The 19,506-nt window shown below is 44.6% G+C and overlaps 2 protein-coding genes across 2 annotated transcripts; both read right to left on the bottom strand.

Moving 5' to 3' along the window:
- Nucleotides 1-1,318: 1,318 nt before the first annotated feature.
- On the bottom strand, nt 1,319-9,288 carry LOC308173008 (inverted formin-2-like; the record flags this gene model as incomplete). The annotated part of the gene is made up of 3 exons (XM_080547975.1): nt 1,319-1,366; nt 2,677-4,840; nt 8,963-9,288. The coding sequence occupies 3 exons, from the start codon at nt 9,286-9,288 to the stop codon at nt 1,319-1,321; spliced, it is 2,538 nt and encodes an 845-aa protein (XP_080404101.1).
- A 1,491-nt stretch (nt 9,289-10,779) lies between these two features.
- LOC308173007 (inverted formin-2-like) lies at nt 10,780-18,743 on the bottom strand (the record flags this gene model as incomplete). The annotated part of the gene is made up of 4 exons (XM_080547974.1): nt 10,780-10,827; nt 12,306-13,811; nt 13,977-14,301; nt 18,418-18,743. 4 exons carry the CDS (start codon nt 18,741-18,743, stop codon nt 10,780-10,782), a joined length of 2,205 nt encoding a protein of 734 aa, XP_080404100.1.
- Between the last annotated feature and the right edge of the window lie 763 nt (nt 18,744-19,506).

Genomic DNA, 19,506 nt, shown 5'->3' with positions numbered 1-19,506 from the left:
CAGGGGCATTTAAATTTGTGAAGAAATGTTGCATATTGGTATCATCATTGGGTGCCTCAGAAGTGTACAATTTGGAATAAAATGCCCTAAAAGTCTCATTGATTTCGAGGGGGTCAGTTGTAAGCTCCCCATTTTCTCTTTTAATTTGTGGAATCTGTTGGTCAGAGGATTTACATTTTAATTGATGCGCTAACATTCTACCAGCCTTTTCCCCATGCTCATAAACAAAGCCTCGTGATTTCAGCAGCATACGTTCTGTCTTATCGGATGTTAATAACTCGTATTTGGCTTTGAGATTCAGCTTATTTTTGTAAAGCTCCGGGGTGGGAGAGTCAGAGTATTGATGATCTATGTCAATCATTGAGTTGAGAAGTTGCTCCTGTTCTTGCCTCCTAGCTTTGTTCAGCCTAGATGTGTATGCAATAATGTCCCCCCTTATTACTACTTTAAGGGTCTGCCAGAGCAGGGAGGGAGAAACAGTGTCGTCCCTATTGGTTTCCAAGAAATTGTCTATGGCAGTTGAAATCATTTGGCAGAATTCTTTATCTGTTAGTAGTGTGGTATCAAGTCTCCATGGAGCGCGGTCAGAGTAGTTAAGTGGGAAGGACAGATCCAATAGTACTGGGGCATGGTCAGATTCAATTATGGTTGAATATTCTACGTTTTTGACAAAGGGAAGTAGTGTTCTGTCTATAAAGAAGTAATCAATTCTGCTATACGAATGGTGGACGTGTGAAAAAAATGAGAATTTTTTATCGTGAGGAAATTGGAAGCGCCATGGATCGACACATCCAATTTGGTCCATGAACGCTGACAACATTTTAGCTAGGGATGTCCCGATCCCACTTTTTCACTACCGATACCGATACCGATACCTGGGCTTCGGGTATCGGCGATACCGATACCGATCCGATATTTGTATACATTTTTTGACCCCTGAATATTATATATATATTTATTTATTTATTTTCCTAACACCAGGGGAGCCACCCCTCCTAAATTTCGTTGTTTGGTACCTGTACTGTAGCAATGACAATAAAGACCATTCATTCATTCATTCATTCAAATACCTCCCCAGTATATAGTCCACACCAACAACAGTTAAATTAAAGACTGCCAGCCTTTATTAAAGCAACAAAAATAGTACTCTGCAATACTCAGTGACCGTATGTCAATATTTTTTTTTAAATAATGTTACTTTTCATTTGCACCTGATGCTGGCCCATTAGGGGTAACTTATAACTAATGCCCTCGATATTTTGATGTTTTACTTTCAGACGAGCCTTGTCTGTGCCATCTTAAAGCCACTATTCTCTGTTCAACGATAGTAACCCCCTTGACGCTTGATCTGCACCTGATGCTGGCCCTAGAGGGCAGATTATGACGTCAGTTTTATTTTTTAACACTTTCTGTGTAACAAGCATACATTTCTCTACTCTTTCTCTTTTCTTGAACTGAATTGGTGCTTTGTGCTTCAGGTCCTGTGGAGACAACTTTCCCTGGTCATGCTTGCTGTGTCCCTAGGCACATCCATGACCATGTAGTGTCTAGTCTCGTGGTTCCAACCATGGAGGTAGAAAATCGGTGGACAGGCTTATTGTAATGCATGGAATCGAATGAGGAATATAAAAACACACGACGTCCTTCGATTTCTGCCTCAACCAGCCTCGGTGTGAACCCGTGCCAACCCCCTGCACGCTGGTCTCAACAAGTCTCTGTTGGCAGGAACTGGCAGGGGAGCTTTTTTGGCGCTTGTCAGTTTCACGTTTTAGTGTATCCTCAATTTAAGCCCAATCCTTTCCACAGCCACAGGCTGCTCTCTCTACTTAACTCCTCAGAGAAGCTAAATCCTGCTCCACCACATTTACCAGTTGTCAAGGACATCGGCTACTTGAATCGTACATTAAATCTTTTGATCTGTGTTTTATTTCGGTAACTACAGTGGGGAGAACAAGTATTTGATACACTGCTGATTTTGCAGGTTTTCCCACTTAGAAAGAATGTAGAGGTCTGTAATTTTTATCATAGGTACACTTCAACTGTGAGAGACGGAATCTAAAACAAAAATCCAGAAAATCACATTGTATGACTTTTAAATAATTAATTTGCATTTTATTGTATGAAATAAGTATTTGATCACCTACCAACCAGTAATAATTCCAGCTCTCACAGACCTGTTAGTTTTTCTTTAAGAAGCCCTCCTATTCTCCACTCATTACCTGTATTAACTGCACCAGTTTGAACTCGTTACCTTTATAAAAGACACACTCCACACACTCAATCAATCAGACCCCAACCTCTCCACAATGGGCAAGACCAAAGAGCTTTTTTTTATTTTTATTATTTATTTTTTGGCTGTGAGAGTCAATTTATTTAAGCCCGCTGATTTAGGTGAATTTACCCTTGAACGTGTCACCTTAACCATCAACGCAACAATTGCCCCCCCTGAGAGATTTGGCAGGAGCCGCCACTGATGCCCTCATCTCTCTCTGAAGATCCCTCCTTGAGCAGGGGATCCAATCCAGGATTGAGGGGGGCGATGGTCTCTGATTAATCCAGTTTGAGTCCTGTTGGAAGGCCTGATGTGGACTCCCCTGTGTGTGGCAGTCTGTCCTGCGATCCTTGCTGAATGGTTGATGCCACCTTGTCCACTTCTATGCCATATTGGGTATCTACGGCTGATGATCGCTCAAGCTTGGCATGTTCAGGCTGGGTGCTATCCCTTTTCTTGTCATTAGAGGGCAGGCTGCCCCTGTCTGCCTGGGCCCTGGTGGTCTTCCTTAGTGCATTGCCCTTCATCATAGCCAACAGGTGGTCCAACATGATGCAGCCCTCCTCCTGGACTGGGGGGGCTTTACGAATTATTTTTCCGTTCTCCCCCCTCGGTCTCTTGGCGTCATCCTCCTCTTGCTGTTTCTTCCTCTTCTCTGCCTTGATGGCCTGCTCTCTCCAGGTCTGGTTTTCCTTGATTGCTTTAAGGAAGAGTCCTCTGAAGGTCTTGATGGTGTTGAACAGCTCCTCTAGTGAGAGGCGGGACGTGTCCTCACACAGATACTCTGCTAGCTCTTCCTTCTTCTTTTTGATGGAGGCAAAGAGCTCCTGCAGCTTCTCACAGGCCTCCAGGTTCCCCTTCATAGCAGTGAGATACTGCTGCTTGATATCCTCCTGAGAAGAAGAGGACACTTTTTTCTCAGAACCCTTCAACCGTTTGACCAGTGAGCTCGACTCTGCCTGAATAGAATCCACATTTATTCTAGCAGCCTTTTCACAGATCTCTAGATCATCCGGAAGGTTCAGCAAGTCAGCATGGGTTTTCTCCGCCTCCTCCAGGATGTGATGGAGCAATGTGATACGGGACTTGTTGGCTTTGGTATCTGTGAGCTTCAGCAAGGTGCTGATCTTGAAGCCATCTGCATTGCCTATGTGACTCCCATAGTTGAGGAAGTTTCCAATGTCAAGTATGAGCTTGCAGAAACTTGGAAGGCGGGTGCTCTCCTTCAAACTCTCACAGGCTGCGTCCAGCAGCTCAGCTTTGGGTTGCAGCATCTTTAACACAGAAGGGGTCTCCTCACAGAGAAGCATGCACTCGATCCTCATGGTGTAGCATGAAACTGATAGGAGCTCGAGGTAGAACCGATCCACACCGGCCAGCTTCTCTATCTCCCCTTGGTATGACTTGAGGTTCTCAATCTCATGTTTCTCCGGCAGTAACGTCTGCATCTGTTTCAGCACCTCGACGTCAAACTTGGAACGGTCCCCATTTTGGATCATAGCTACAAAGTCTTTATGTGAGCATCTGAACTGCTTCAAGAATATGTTCAAATCTAGATTTTTCTTGGCATCAATGAAGGATATCTCTTTGGGCTCTCGTTTGACCGTAGTGTTGGTACTTTTGGCCTTTGAGTCAGTCACTGGCAGACAGAAGAGCTCCTCAATGCTGGAGTAGTCAGGTTCCAGGGAATCAGACTGCACTGACGACCACATGGATTGGCTTTCAGACACCACTCTGGAGGGCAGCTTCTGCCAGTTGAGCTTCTTCATGCGCAGTGTGGGACAGCGGCTGGCCTTGGGGAGAGGAGCGTTCTGGGGCACAATAATACCTCCTCCAATACCTGGGGGAGGGGGTGGTGGGGGAGGGGGGCCCATACCAGGCAGGGGAGGGGGAGGTGGGGGGCCCATACCAGGCAGGGGAGGGGGAGGTGGGGGGCCCATACCAGGCAGGGGAGGGGGAGGAGGTGGACCTCCCTGCCCCATCCCTGGTAGAGGTGGTGGAGGAGGAGGTGGCATCCCAGGTAAAGGAGGAGGTGGTGGGGGTGCACCATAAGTGGTGCCTGGCAGGGGTGGGGGTGGGGGAGGAGGAGGGTTTGGGGTAGCAGCAGGAAGTGGAGGGGGAGGAGGGGGAGGAGGGGGAGTTACGGAAGCCATGTCTGATTGGTTGGTTGTGCTGCCGAGCAAGTCTGTCTGGATTGCCCTGTTGGTGGTCTTGGTCTTGGGACTGGCTGAGATCTGTTGTCTCTTGGAAGAGAGCAGGCGCTCCATCAAACGTTCAGCGGAGTCCATTTGTGAGTCGTGGGCCAGCAGAGTGGCACGGACAGCCAGGGCCTCCAGGGTCAGCCACACGTCTCCCCGTCCTGGAGCCACCAGCAGCAGAGCCTGCAGGATGGACAGCAGCTGGACAGAGGCTGGGGAGCTGCTCACTTTGGTGAGGAGGGAGGTGAAGACCTCCTGGTGACTGCTCATGTCGATGCCTCCGTACACCCTCTCCATCTCCTCCGCATCCTCGGCCATGGAATCCTCAAAGGCCTCACACTGGATGTTCAGGTCCAGGTCCTCAGTCTCCCTGTTACATAAACACACATGCACATATGCACGCACACGCACACACAACATAGGTATTGATGTTTGGGAAATCTTACAGAAAGTGACTGTGACTGTTGTTCCACCAACATTTGATTAGCATTTAATGCATCCCACACCTACCTCAGCATTGGCAGTATATCCAAAACTGGAAAATACATAATTAAGATGAATCCCAGTACTTTCAATATCTCAATATCTCTATATTATCTCAATGGCCAATGCACACAGTGTTTTTGTAGCACTGTCAAATGTTGCAAATGTTGTAATAGTTTCTTATTGCATCACAATGGGACAATTGGAAAAACTTCAACATTCTAAATTGCCTGACACAGAAGAGCTTGCCTTGAAAACGCCTTGTCTAATGGTTTCTATTTTATTTTTTTAAATATTTTTTTTACTTTCTTTTTATTGAGATGTTACAGATATACAAAAATAATACTTTTCAGTTTTGGTTTGTTTTTACACAAAACACAAACATGTCCCAACCCCCCCCCCCCCCCCCCCCCCCCCCCACAAAATCCCAAGTGGTGCATCCCAGGACGAAGGATATAAATAAACAACAATAAATAATAATAATAATAATAACAGTGGTGATAGGTAATGAAGACAGTACAGGTAAGTAATCAAAGAGATAAAGAGAAATAAAGTGCAATTCATTTGTAAGTGAGGATAGATGAGATGGTCGTGTTGGTCTGTGATACCATGTCTGTTATGATTGTAATATGTCCCTCTCTAGAACGAGATGATGTATCTCTAGGGGTTTATCCTGATAAATAGATTCACAACATATGTCATCACTCAGCATCCAGCGCACTTGCATTGTCAGGGAGGGTTTTTAGTTTGTTGAAATAGGATATTATTGGGTTCCAGGTGAAATAAAAGCGGTCTTTGGACCCCCTAAGTGTATATTTAATCTTTTCAAGTTTCAAGTGAAGCATAAGGTCAGTCAACCATAAGGAGGAATTCGGTGGTTTGGGGGATGTCCAAAAAAGCAAAATCCTCCGTCGAGCAAGTAGAGTGGCAAATGCCACAATGTCTTTATGCTTGTTAATAATCTGTTGGTCAGTTGGCGCTATGCCAAAGATAGCTGAGTAGGCGTTAGGTTGCAGGTTCAGATCTAGTGCCTGTGAGAGGGTCCTGAAAACTGCTGACCAATAATCAAATAATAAGGGACATGACCAAAACATGTGTGTTAGCGTTGCCGGAGCGTTATGACATCTGCTACAATTCTCATCCACGTCAGGATAGATTCTGGCTAGCCTAGATTTGGAAAGGTGAATTCGGTGCAAGACCTTAAATTGGATTACGCCTAGTCTAGCACATGATGTGCTCCCGTTAACTCTCGTCAGAGCCTCAGTCCAGGAGTCATCGGGTATTACGTCCCCTAGCTCCTCCTGCCATTTCTCTTTAATTTTGTGGAGGGAAGTGTCTCCGAGGGATGATATGCTAGAGTAAATACTTGATATTAGGCCTTTTAGATTGGGAGGAATTTGGAGGATATCATCTATAGCAGAAGGTTGTGGTGCATTTGGGAAGTTTGGATCCAAACTTTTAATGAAATGTCGGACCTGGAGGTATCGAAAATAACTTGAGCGGGGAAGGTTGAATTTTTGAGAGAGGTGATTAAAGGTCGAGAAGACGCCCTCAGTATAGAGATCTTTAAATTTGGAGAGACCGAGTCTTTTCCATAAGGCGAAAGCATTGTCTATTCTGGCGGGGACAAAAAGGTGGTTATTGCAGATAGGGGCTAGGTTGGAGAAATCTTTTAAACCAAAGTGGCGTCGAAATTGTGACCATATTCGTAATGTATTAACAACAACAGGGTTAGAGGTGTAGTGTGGGGCAGATAGAGGGAGTTTGGAGGTAATCAAGGCGGAGAGGGATGTTGAAAGACATGACTCATTTTCTATTAAGCACCAAGACGGCTGTGGTGAATGGACCCAGTATATGATTTTCTGAATATTGGCAGCCCAGTGATAATAAAGCAAATTTGGTAGGCCCAGTCCGCCCTGGGACCGATGTCGCTGTAGAAGTCTTTTCTGTATTCTAGGGACTTTACCCCCCCCAAATGAAAGATGATATGGACTTATCTATGGACGAGAAGAAGGACTTTGGGAGGAATATAGGGAGACATTGGAAAAGGTAGAGGAATCGGGGTAGAACGTTCATCTTAATGCTTAATACAGTTGATCTTCCCTGCCAGTGATAAATTAATGGACCTCCATTTCTGTAAATCATCTTTTAATTTATTAACAAGGGGCGTGAAGTTTTTTTCATGTAGTTTAGAGAAGGACCGTGTAATATTAATTCCCAAATATTTGAAGCCAGATTTAGACAAATGGAAGGGCAAGTCACATTGTGGGATTGCGAGATCTAGGTTGTTCACTGGAAAACATTCGCTCTTAGTGAGGTTGATCTTGTATCCCGAAAAGCTACCAAATCTATGCAGCATCTGAACTATATGGGAAATGCATTGCACCGGTTCAGATACATACAACAGTAAGTCGTCGGCATATAGCGCCACCTTGTGTTCCTTCCCCCATCTAGAAATTCCATTTATTATTGGAGAAGATTTTAACATGATAGACAGAGGTTCGATGGCGAATGAGAATAGGAGTGGGCTCAGCGGGCACCCCTGGCGTGTCCCTCTCGACAATGAGAAAAATGTGGAGCGTTTCCCGTTCGTAACTACCGATGCCTTAGGACAGGGGTCGGCAATAGGCGGCCCGTGGGCCATTGCTGGCCCGTCACCAATAATATTTGGCCCAGCAGATTATTTTGAGAATCCACTTTTTATTTTTTATTTTTTTTATTTTTTTATAATAATATCGGACCGACAGTCCCACATATAGCGCCTATAATGTCCGAATAGAGAATCGAACTCCACCTGAATAATGCTTATTGTACTTTTATCCATGTTGAGAGTGAATGACACAGGGACAGACAATCAGGCAGCAAGGTGCACCGAAGCGCACTGACGCTGAACCCCTCAGAGTGAATCATAAGCAGGTGGACAACGCGTCACGGTGCTGAAATAGCCGACATACCGTGTGTGGTTTGAACAAAATAACACGAGCTCAGTAAGCCATTCAAACGTAATGTTTACGTATATGTGACTGCAACACACATATGAACAGTAACAACGCAAATTCTGTTTAATTTTCTGAAAAACATTGAAAACAAAATCGGCGCAAACAAAAAGCATCTCCCATCGGTCAGTATTTGCTTGATATCTGGTGATATTGACGTCACTTTAATCCACAGGCAGTTCTCAAGGTTTTTATGCATCCATCGATTCCTCTCGTGCGTCTTTATCGCATTCATTGACGAAAAGGACGACTCGCGTATAGAAAGGGAACATTGTGAGCACGGAAAATGTCTCTCACAACGGCTTTGCATTGATGAAACCAGGTAGGATGAACGTATAGTTCGCTGTCCATTCCTCTTTAAATGCCCTGTTTCCACCGTCAACTTTCCTCTTTAGACCTTTGGAGAGTGACATTATGTTTCTCTTGCTAGCAGGTTAAATGTTTGGCTAACTTCACCCGGCACGCAAACAACCAATCCAATAATAATAATGTGACCTTGTCTGGGAGGAGGGGGGAATAATTATCAGAATGAAACTGTTACATAATTATTAGAATAAGTTAGGCTACGCTACATCGTCAGTCCACACATTTATTATTCAAAAATATGGAAAAGTGTGAAACTACGTTTCAACGTTGTTGAGAATCACAACACAAACTCGCTAATCAAGCCAAAATACTGCAACATAATGGATTGGACAGCTACCTAGTTAACTAGAACACTACTTTACATTGTTAGCAGGTTCACAAAACAAGCTGTGTTAGTTGACTAGCGATGTGTACAGTCGAAAGAAAAGTCAAAGCATTAGAACGTGTCACATTTTAAAACAATCAATTACTTAAATTAGCCTTTGATTATGTTCGGGCCCGCCATCTAGTGGCTCAAAAAAATTTTGGCCCGAGGCCAAACCTAATTGCCGACCCCTGCCTTAGGAGATGAGTATAGTAGTCTGATCCATGCAATAAAAGTGGGTCCAAAGCCAAAAGCTTTCAGACATTCAAATAAGTACGCCCACTCCACTCTGTCAAAAGCCTTCTCCGCATCCAGGGAGATAACCACCTCAGGTACCTCCTCGGACGTAGGAGAATGTACGACATTTAGAAGGTTTCGGATGTTAGAGAATGAGTGGCGGCCCAGCATGAAGCCAGTTTGATCAGGGGAGATCACCTCGTCTGTGACGGACTCTAGACGCCGGGATAGTGCTTTAGCTAATATCTTGACATCGCTGTTGAGCAGCGAGATGGGGCGATGTGAACCACACTCCGTTCTGTCTTTCCCTGGTTTCGGTAAAAGGGTTATGAATGCCTCTGTTAGCGTCTGTGGCAGGGCCTCATTATCCATTGAGTCATTGAACATTTCTAAGATGAGCGGAGTTAATTTGGTTGAGAATTTTTTGTAGAATTCGATGGGGTATCCATCAGGGCCCGGGGCCTTACTACTTTGCATAGCTGTGATTGCATTATAAATGTCGGTGTCTTGGAAGGGTAGTTCAAGTTCTGCTTTATGAACAGGGTTGATAACAGGGGCATTTAAATTTGTGAAGAAATGTTGCATATTGGTATCATCATTGGGTGCCTCAGAAGTGTACAATTTGGAATAAAATGCCCTAAAAGTCTCATTGATTTCGAGGGGGTCAGTTGTAAGCTCCCCATTTTCTCTTTTAATTTGTGGAATCTGTTGGTCAGAGGATTTACATTTTAATTGATGCGCTAACATTCTACCAGCCTTTTCCCCATGCTCATAAACAAAGCCTCGTGATTTCAGCAGCATACGTTCTGTCTTATCGGATGTTAATAACTCGTATTTGGCTTTGAGATTCAGCTTATTTTTGTAAAGCTCCGGGGTGGGAGAGTCAGAGTATTGATTATCTATGTCAATCATTGAGTTGAGAAGTTGCTCCTGTTCTTGCCTCCTAGCTTTGTTCAGCCTAGATGTGTATGCAATAATGTCCCCCCTTATTACTACTTTAAGGGTCTGCCAGAGCAGGGAGGGAGAAACAGTGTCGTCCCTATTGGTTTCCAAGAAATTGTCTATGGCAGTTGAAATCATTTGGCAGAATTCTTTATCTGTTAGTAGTGTGGTATCAAGTCTCCATGGAGCGCGGTCAGAGTAGTTAAGTGGGAAGGACAGATCCAATAGTAGTGGGGCATGGTCAGATTCAATTATGGTTGAATATTCTACGTTTTTGACAAAGGGAAGTAGTGTTCTGTCTATAAAGAAGTAATCAATTCTGCTATACGAATGGTGGACGTGTGAAAAAAACGAGAATTTTTTATCGTGAGGAAATTGGAAGCGCCATGGATCGACACATCCAATTTGGTCCATGAACGCTGACAACATTTTAGCTAGGGATGTCCCGATCCCACTTTTTCACTACCGATACCGATACCTGGGCTTCGGGTATCGGCGATACCGATACCGATCCGATATTTGTATACATTTTTTGACCCCTGAATATTATATATATATAATTTTTTTTTTTTTCCTAACACCAGGGGAGCCACCCCTCCTAAATTTCGTTGTTTGGTACCTGTACTGTAGCAATGACAATAAAGACCATTCATTCATTCATTCATTCAAATACCTCCCCAGTATATAGTCCACACCAACAACAGTTAAATTAAAGACTGCCAGCCTTTATTAAAGCAACAAAAATAGTACTCTGCAGTACTCAGTGACCGTATGTCAATATTTTTTTTAAAATAATGTTACTTTTCATTTGCACCTGATGCTGGCCCATTAGGGGTAACTTATAACTAATGCCCTCGATATTTTGATGTTTTACTTTCAGACGAGCCTTGTCTGTGCCATCTTAAAGCCACTATTCTCTGTTCAACGATAGTAACCCCCTTGACGCTTGATCTGCACCTGATGCTGGCCCTAGAGGGCAGATTATGACGTCAGTTTTATTTTTTAACACTTTCTGTGTAACAAGCATACATTTCTCTACTCTTTCTCTTTTCTTGAACTGAATTGGTGCTTTGTGCTTCAGGTCCTGTGGAGACAACTTTCCCTGGTCATGCTTGCTGTGTCCCTAGGCACATCCATGACCATGTAGTGTCTAGTCTCGTGGTTCCAACCATGGAGGTAGAAAATCGGTGGACAGGCTTATTGTAATGCATGGAATCGAATGAGGAATATAAAAACACACGACGTCCTTCGATTTCTGCCTCAACCAGCCTCGGTGTGAACCCGTGCCAACCCCCTGCACGCTGGTCTCAACAAGTCTCTGTTGGCAGGAACTGGCAGGGGAGCTTTTTTGGCGCTTGTCAGTTTCACGTTTTAGTGTATCCTCAATTTAAGCCCAATCCTTTCCACAGCCACAGGCTGCTCTCTCTACTTAACTCCTCAGAGAAGCTAAATCCTGCTCCACCACATTTACCAGTTGTCAAGGACATCGGCTACTTGAATCGTACATTAAATCTTTTGATCTGTGTTTTATTTCGGTAACTACAGTGGGGAGAACAAGTATTTGATACACTGCTGATTTTGCAGGTTTTCCCACTTAGAAAGAATGTAGAGGTCTGTAATTTTTATCATAGGTACACTTCAACTGTGAGAGACGGAATCTAAAACAAAAATCCAGAAAATCACATTGTATGACTTTTAAATAATTAATTTGCATTTTATTGTATGAAATAAGTATTTGATCACCTACCAACCAGTAATAATTCCAGCTCTCACAGACCTGTTAGTTTTTCTTTAAGAAGCCCTCCTATTCTCCACTCATTACCTGTATTAACTGCACCAGTTTGAACTCGTTACCTTTATAAAAGACACACTCCACACACTCAATCAATCAGACCCCAACCTCTCCACAATGGGCAAGACCAAAGAGCTTTTTTTTATTTTTATTATTTATTTTTTGGCTGTGAGAGTCAATTTATTTAAGCCCGCTGATTTAGGTGAATTTACCCTTGAACGTGTCACCTTAACCATCAACGCAACAATTGCCCCCCCTGAGAGATTTGGCAGGAGCCGCCACTGATGCCCTCATCTCTCTCTGAAGATCCCTCCTTGAGCAGGGGATCCAATCCAGGATTGAGGGGGGCGATGGTCTCTGATTAATCCAGTTTGAGTCCTGTTGGAAGGCCTGATGTGGACTCCCCTGTGTGTGGCAGTCTGTCCTGCGATCCTTGCTGAATGGTTGATGCCACCTTGTCCACTTCTATGCCATATTGGGTATCTACGGCTGATGATCGCTCAAGCTTGGCATGTTCAGGCTGGGTGCTATCCCTTTTCTTGTCATTAGAGGGCAGGCTGCCCCTGTCTGCCTGGGCCCTGGTGGTCTTCCTTAGTGCATTGCCCTTCATCATAGCCAACAGGTGGTCCAACATGATGCAGCCCTCCTCCTGGACTGGGGGGGCTTTACGAATTATTTTTCCGTTCTCCCCCCTCGGTCTCTTGGCGTCATCCTCCTCTTGCTGTTTCTTCCTCTTCTCTGCCTTGATGGCCTGCTCTCTCCAGGTCTGGTTTTCCTTGATTGCTTTAAGGAAGAGTCCTCTGAAGGTCTTGATGGTGTTGAACAGCTCCTCTAGTGAGAGGCGGGACGTGTCCTCACACAGATACTCTGCTAGCTCTTCCTTCTTCTTTTTGATGGAGGCAAAGAGCTCCTGCAGCTTCTCACAGGCCTCCAGGTTCCCCTTCATAGCAGTGAGATACTGCTGCTTGATATCCTCCTGAGAAGAAGAGGACACTTTTTTCTCAGAACCCTTCAACCGTTTGACCAGTGAGCTCGACTCTGCCTGAATAGAATCCACATTTATTCTAGCAGCCTTTTCACAGATCTCTAGATCATCCGGAAGGTTCAGCAAGTCAGCATGGGTTTTCTCCGCCTCCTCCAGGATGTGATGGAGCAATGTGATACGGGACTTGTTGGCTTTGGTATCTGTGAGCTTCAGCAAGGTGCTGATCTTGAAGCCATCTGCATTGCCTATGTGACTCCCATAGTTGAGGAAGTTTCCAATGTCAAGTATGAGCTTGCAGAAACTTGGAAGGCGGGTGCTCTCCTTCAAACTCTCACAGGCTGCGTCCAGCAGCTCAGCTTTGGGTTGCAGCATCTTTAACACAGAAGGGGTCTCCTCACAGAGAAGCATGCACTCGATCCTCATGGTGTAGCATGAAACTGATAGGAGCTCGAGGTAGAACCGATCCACACCGGCCAGCTTCTCTATCTCCCCTTGGTATGACTTGAGGTTCTCAATCTCATGTTTCTCCGGCAGTAACGTCTGCATCTGTTTCAGCACCTCGACGTCAAACTTGGAACGGTCCCCATTTTGGATCATAGCTACAAAGTCTTTATGTGAGCATCTGAACTGCTTCAAGAATATGTTCAAATCTAGATTTTTCTTGGCATCAATGAAGGATATCTCTTTGGGCTCTCGTTTGACCGTAGTGTTGGTACTTTTGGCCTTTGAGTCAGTCACTGGCAGACAGAAGAGCTCCTCAATGCTGGAGTAGTCAGGTTCCAGGGAATCAGACTGCACTGACGACCACATGGATTGGCTTTCAGACACCACTCTGGAGGGCAGCTTCTGCCAGTTGAGCTTCTTCATGCGCAGTGTGGGACAGCGGCTGGCCTTGGGGAGAGGAGCGTTCTGGGGCACAATAATACCTCCTCCAATACCTGGGGGAGGGGGTGGTGGGGGAGGGGGGCCCATACCAGGCAGGGGAGGGGGAGGTGGGGGGCCCATACCAGGCAGGGGAGGGGGAGGTGGGGGGCCCATACCAGGCAGGGGAGGGGGAGGAGGTGGACCTCCCTGCCCCATCCCTGGTAGAGGTGGTGGAGGAGGAGGTGGCATCCCAGGTAAAGGAGGAGGTGGTGGGGGTGCACCATAAGTGGTGCCTGGCAGGGGTGGGGGTGGGGGAGGAGGAGGGTTTGGGGTAGCAGCAGGAAGTGGAGGGGGAGGAGGGGGAGGAGGGGGAGTTACGGAAGCCATGTCTGATTGGTTGGTTGTGCTGCCGAGCAAGTCTGTCTGGATTGCCCTGTTGGTGGTCTTGGTCTTGGGACTGGCTGAGATCTGTTGTCTCTTGGAAGAGAGCAGGCGCTCCATCAAACGTTCAGCGGAGTCCATTTGTGAGTCGTGGGCCAGCAGAGTGGCACGGACAGCCAGGGCCTCCAGGGTCAGCCACACGTCTCCCCGTCCTGGAGCCACCAGCAGCAGAGCCTGCAGGATGGACAGCAGCTGGACAGAGGCTGGGGAGCTGCTCACTTTGGTGAGGAGGGAGGTGAAGACCTCCTGGTGACTGCTCATGTCGATGCCTCCGTACACCCTCTCCATCTCCTCCGCATCCTCGGCCATGGAATCCTCAAAGGCCTCACACTGGATGTTCAGGTCCAGGTCCTCAGTCTCCCTGTTACATAAACACACATGCACATATGCACGCACACGCACACACAACATAGGTATTGATGTTTGGGAAATCTTACAGAAAGTGACTGTGACTGTTGTTCCACCAACATTTGATTAGCATTTAATGCATCCCACACCTACCTCAGCATTGGCAGTATATCCAAAACTGGAAAATACATAATTAAGATGAATCCCAGTACTTTCAATATCTCAATATCTCTATATTATCTCAATGGCCAATGCACACAGTGTTTTTGTAGCACTGTCAAATGTTGCAAATGTTGTAATAGTTTCTTATTGCATCACAATGGGACAATTGGAAAAACTTCAACATTCTAAATTGCCTGACACAGAAGAGCTTGCCTTGAAAACGCCTTGTCTAATGGTTTCTATTTTATTTTTTTAAATAATTTTTTTACTTTCTTTTTATTGAGATGTTACAGATATACAAAAATAATACTTTTCAGTTTTGGTTTGTTTTTACACAAAACACAAACATGTCCCAACCCTCCCCCCCCCCCCCCCCCACAAAATCCCAAGTGGTGCATCCCAGGACGAAGGATATAAATAAACAACAATAAATAATAATAATAATAATAACAGTGGTGATAGGTAATGAAGACAGTACAGGTAAGTAATCAAAGAGATAAAGAGAAATAAAGTGCAATTCATTTGTAAGTGAGGATAGATGAGATGGTCGTGTTGGTCTGTGATACCATGTCTGTTATGATTGTAATATGTCCCTCTCTAGAACGAGATGATGTATCTCTAGGGGTTTATCCTGATAAATAGATTCACAACATATGTCATCACTCAGCATCCAGCGCACTTGCATTGTCAGGGAGGGTTTTTAGTTTGTTGAAATAGGATATTATTGGGTTCCAGGTGAAATAAAAGCGGTCTTTGGACCCCCTAAGTGTATATTTAATCTTTTCAAGTTTCAAGTGAAGCATAAGGTCAGTCAACCATAAGGAGGAATTCGGTGGTTTGGGGGATGTCCAAAAAAGCAAAATCCTCCGTCGAGCAAGTAGAGTGGCAAATGCCACAATGTCTTTATGCTTGTTAATAATCTGTTGGTCAGTTGGCGCTATGCCAAAGATAGCTGAGTAGGCGTTAGGTTGCAGGTTCAGATCTAGTGCCTGTGAGAGGGTCCTGAAAACTGCTGACCAATAATCAAATAATAAGGGACATGACCAAAACATGTGTGTTAGCGTTGCCGGAGCGTTATGACATCTGCTACAATTCTCATCCACGTCAGGATAGATTCTGGCTAGCCTAGATTTGGAAAGGTGAATTCGGTGCAAGACCTTAAATTGGATTACGCCTAGTCTAGCACATGATGTGCTCCCGTTAACTCTCGTCAGAGCCTCAGTCCAGGAGTCATCGGGTATTACGTCCCCTAGCTCCTCCTGCCATTTCTCTTTAATTTTGTGGAGGGAAGTGTCTCCGAGGGATGATATGCTAGAGTAAATACTTGATATTAGGCCTTTTAGATTGGGAGGAATTTGGAGGATATCATCTATAGCAGAAGGTTGTGGTGCATTTGGGAAGTTTGGATCCAAACTTTTAATGAAATGTCGGACCTGGAGGTATCGAAAATAACTTGAGCGGGGAAGGTTGAATTTTTGAGAGAGGTGATTAAAGGTCGAGAAGACGCCCTCAGTATAGAGATCTTTAAATTTGGAGAGACCGAGTCTTTTCCATAAGGCGAAAGCATTGTCTATTCTGGCGGGGACAAAAAGGTGGTTATTGCAGATAGGGGCTAGGTTGGAGAAATCTTTTAAACCAAAGTGGCGTCGAAATTGTGACCATATTCGTAATGTATTAACAACAACAGGGTTAGAGGTGTAGTGTGGGGCAGATAGAGGGAGTTTGGAGGTAATCAAGGCGGAGAGGGATGTTGAAAGACATGACTCATTTTCTATTAAGCACCAAGACGGCTGTGGTGAATGGACCCAGTATATGATTTTCTGAATATTGGCAGCCCAGTGATAATAAAGCAAATTTGGTAGGCCCAGTCCGCCCTGGGACCGATGTCGCTGTAGAAGTCTTTTCTGTATTCTAGGGACTTTACCCCCCCCAAATGAAAGATGATATGGACTTATCTATGGACGAGAAGAAGGACTTTGGGAGGAATATAGGGAGACATTGGAAAAGGTAGAGGAATCGGGGTAGAACGTTCATCTTAATGCTTAATACAGTTGATCTTCCCTGCCAGTGATAAATTAATGGACCTCCATTTCTGTAAATCATCTTTTAATTTATTAACAAGGGGCGTGAAGTTTTTTTCATGTAGTTTAGAGAAGGACCGTGTAATATTAATTCCCAAATATTTGAAGCCAGATTTAGACAAATGGAAGGGCAAGTCACATTGTGGGATTGCGAGATCTAGGTTGTTCACTGGAAAACATTCGCTCTTAGTGAGGTTGATCTTGTATCCCGAAAAGCTACCAAATCTATGCAGCATCTGAACTATATGGGAAATGCATTGCACCGGTTCAGATACATACAACAGTAAGTCGTCGGCATATAGCGCCACCTTGTGTTCCTTCCCCCATCTAGAAATTCCATTTATTATTGGAGAAGATTTTAACATGATAGACAGAGGTTCGATGGCGAATGAGAATAGGAGTGGGCTCAGCGGGCACCCCTGGCGTGTCCCTCTCGACAATGAGAAAAATGTGGAGCGTTTCCCGTTCGTAACTACCGATGCCTTAGGACAGGGGTCGGCAATAGGCGGCCCGTGGGCCATTGCTGGCCCGTCACCAATAATATTTGGCCCAGCAGATTATTTTGAGAATCCACTTTTTATTTTTTATTTTTTTTATTTTTTTATAATAATATCGGACCGACAGTCCCACATATAGCGCCTATAATGTCCGAATAGAGAATCGAACTCCACCTGAATAATGCTTATTGTACTTTTATCCATGTTGAGAGTGAATGACACAGGGACAGACAATCAGGCAGCAAGGTGCACCGAAGCGCACTGACGCTGAACCCCTCAGAGTGAATCATAAGCAGGTGGACAACGCGTCACGGTGCTGAAATAGCCGACATACCGTGTGTGGTTTGAACAAAATAACACGAGCTCAGTAAGCCATTCAAACGTAATGTTTACGTATATGTGACTGCAACACACATATGAACAGTAACAACGCAAATTCTGTTTAATTTTCTGAAAAACATTGAAAACAAAATCGGCGCAAACAAAAAGCATCTCCCATCGGTCAGTATTTGCTTGATATCTGGTGATATTGACGTCACTTTAATCCACAGGCAGTTCTCAAGGTTTTTATGCATCCATCGATTCCTCTCGTGCGTCTTTATCGCATTCATTGACGAAAAGGACGACTCGCGTATAGAAAGGGAACATTGTGAGCACGGAAAATGTCTCTCACAACGGCTTTGCATTGATGAAACCAGGTAGGATGAACGTATAGTTCGCTGTCCATTCCTCTTTAAATGCCCTGTTTCCACCGTCAACTTTCCTCTTTAGACCTTTGGAGAGTGACATTATGTTTCTCTTGCTAGCAGGTTAAATGTTTGGCTAACTTCACCCGGCACGCAAACAACCAATCCAATAATAATAATGTGACCTTGTCTGGGAGGAGGGGGGAATAATTATCAGAATGAAACTGTTACATAATTATTAGAATAAGTTAGGCTACGCTACATCGTCAGTCCACACATTTATTATTCAAAAATATGGAAAAGTGTGAAACTACGTTTCAACGTTGTTGAGAATCACAACACAAACTCGCTAATCAAGCCAAAATACTGCAACATAATGGATTGGACAGCTACCTAGTTAACTAGAACACTACTTTACATTGTTAGCAGGTTCACAAAACAAGCTGTGTTAGTTGACTAGCGATGTGTACAGTCGAAAGAAAAGTCAAAGCATTAGAACGTGTCACATTTTAAAACAATCAATTACTTAAATTAGCCTTTGATTATGTTCGGGCCCGCCATCTAGTGGCTCAAAAAATTTTTGGCCCGAGGCCAAACCTAATTGCCGACCCCTGCCTTAGGAGATGAGTATAGTAGTCTGATCCATGCAATAAAAGTGGGTCCAAAGCCAAAAGCTTTCAGACATTCAAATAAGTACGCCCACTCCACTCTGTCAAAAGCCTTCTCCGCATCCAGGGAGATAACCACCTCAGGTACCTCCTCGGACGTAGGAGAATGTACGACATTTAGAAGGTTTCGGATGTTAGAGAATGAGTGGCGGCCCAGCATGAAGCCAGTTTGATCAGGGGAGATCACCTCGTCTGTGACGGACTCTAGACGCCGGGATAGTGCTTTAGCTAATATCTTGACATCGCTGTTGAGCAGCGAGATGGGGCGATGTGAACCACACTCCGTTCTGTCTTTCCCTGGTTTCGGTAAAAGGGTTATGAATGCCTCTGTTAGCGTCTGTGGCAGGGCCTCATTATCCATTGAGTCATTGAACATTTCTAAGATGAGCGGAGTTAATTTGGTTGAGAATTTTTTGTAGAATTCGATGGGGTATCCATCAGGGCCCGGGGCCTTACTACTTTGCATAGCTGTGATTGCATTATAAATGTCGGTGTCTTGGAAGGGTAGTTCAAGTTCTGCTTTATGAACAGGGTTGATAACAGGGGCATTTAAATTTGTGAAGAAATGTTGCATATTGGTATCATCATTGGGTGCCTCAGAAGTGTACAATTTGGAATAAAATGCCCTAAAAGTCTCATTGATTTCGAGGGGGTCAGTTGTAAGCTCCCCATTTTCTCTTTTAATTTGTGGAATCTGTTGGTCAGAGGATTTACATTTTAATTGATGCGCTAACATTCTACCAGCCTTTTCCCCATGCTCATAAACAAAGCCTCGTGATTTCAGCAGCATACGTTCTGTCTTATCGGATGTTAATAACTCGTATTTGGCTTTGAGATTCAGCTTATTTTTGTAAAGCTCCGGGGTGGGAGAGTCAGAGTATTGATGATCTATGTCAATCATTGAGTTGAGAAGTTGCTCCTGTTCTTGCCTCCTAGCTTTGTTCAGCCTAGATGTGTATGCAATAATGTCCCCCCTTATTACTACTTTAAGGGTCTGCCAGAGCAGGGAGGGAGAAACAGTGTCGTCCCTATTGGTTTCCAAGAAATTGTCTATGGCAGTTGAAATCATTTGGCAGAATTCTTTATCTGTTAGTAGTGTGGTATCAAGTCTCCATGGAGCGCGG

Source organism: Nansenia antarctica (genome assembly GCF_963989245.1).
Source record: "Nansenia antarctica genome assembly, chromosome: 18".
Classification (NCBI taxonomy): Eukaryota; Metazoa; Chordata; class Actinopteri; order Argentiniformes; family Microstomatidae; genus Nansenia; species Nansenia antarctica.
This window is presented reverse-complemented; position numbering and strand designations above follow the sequence as displayed.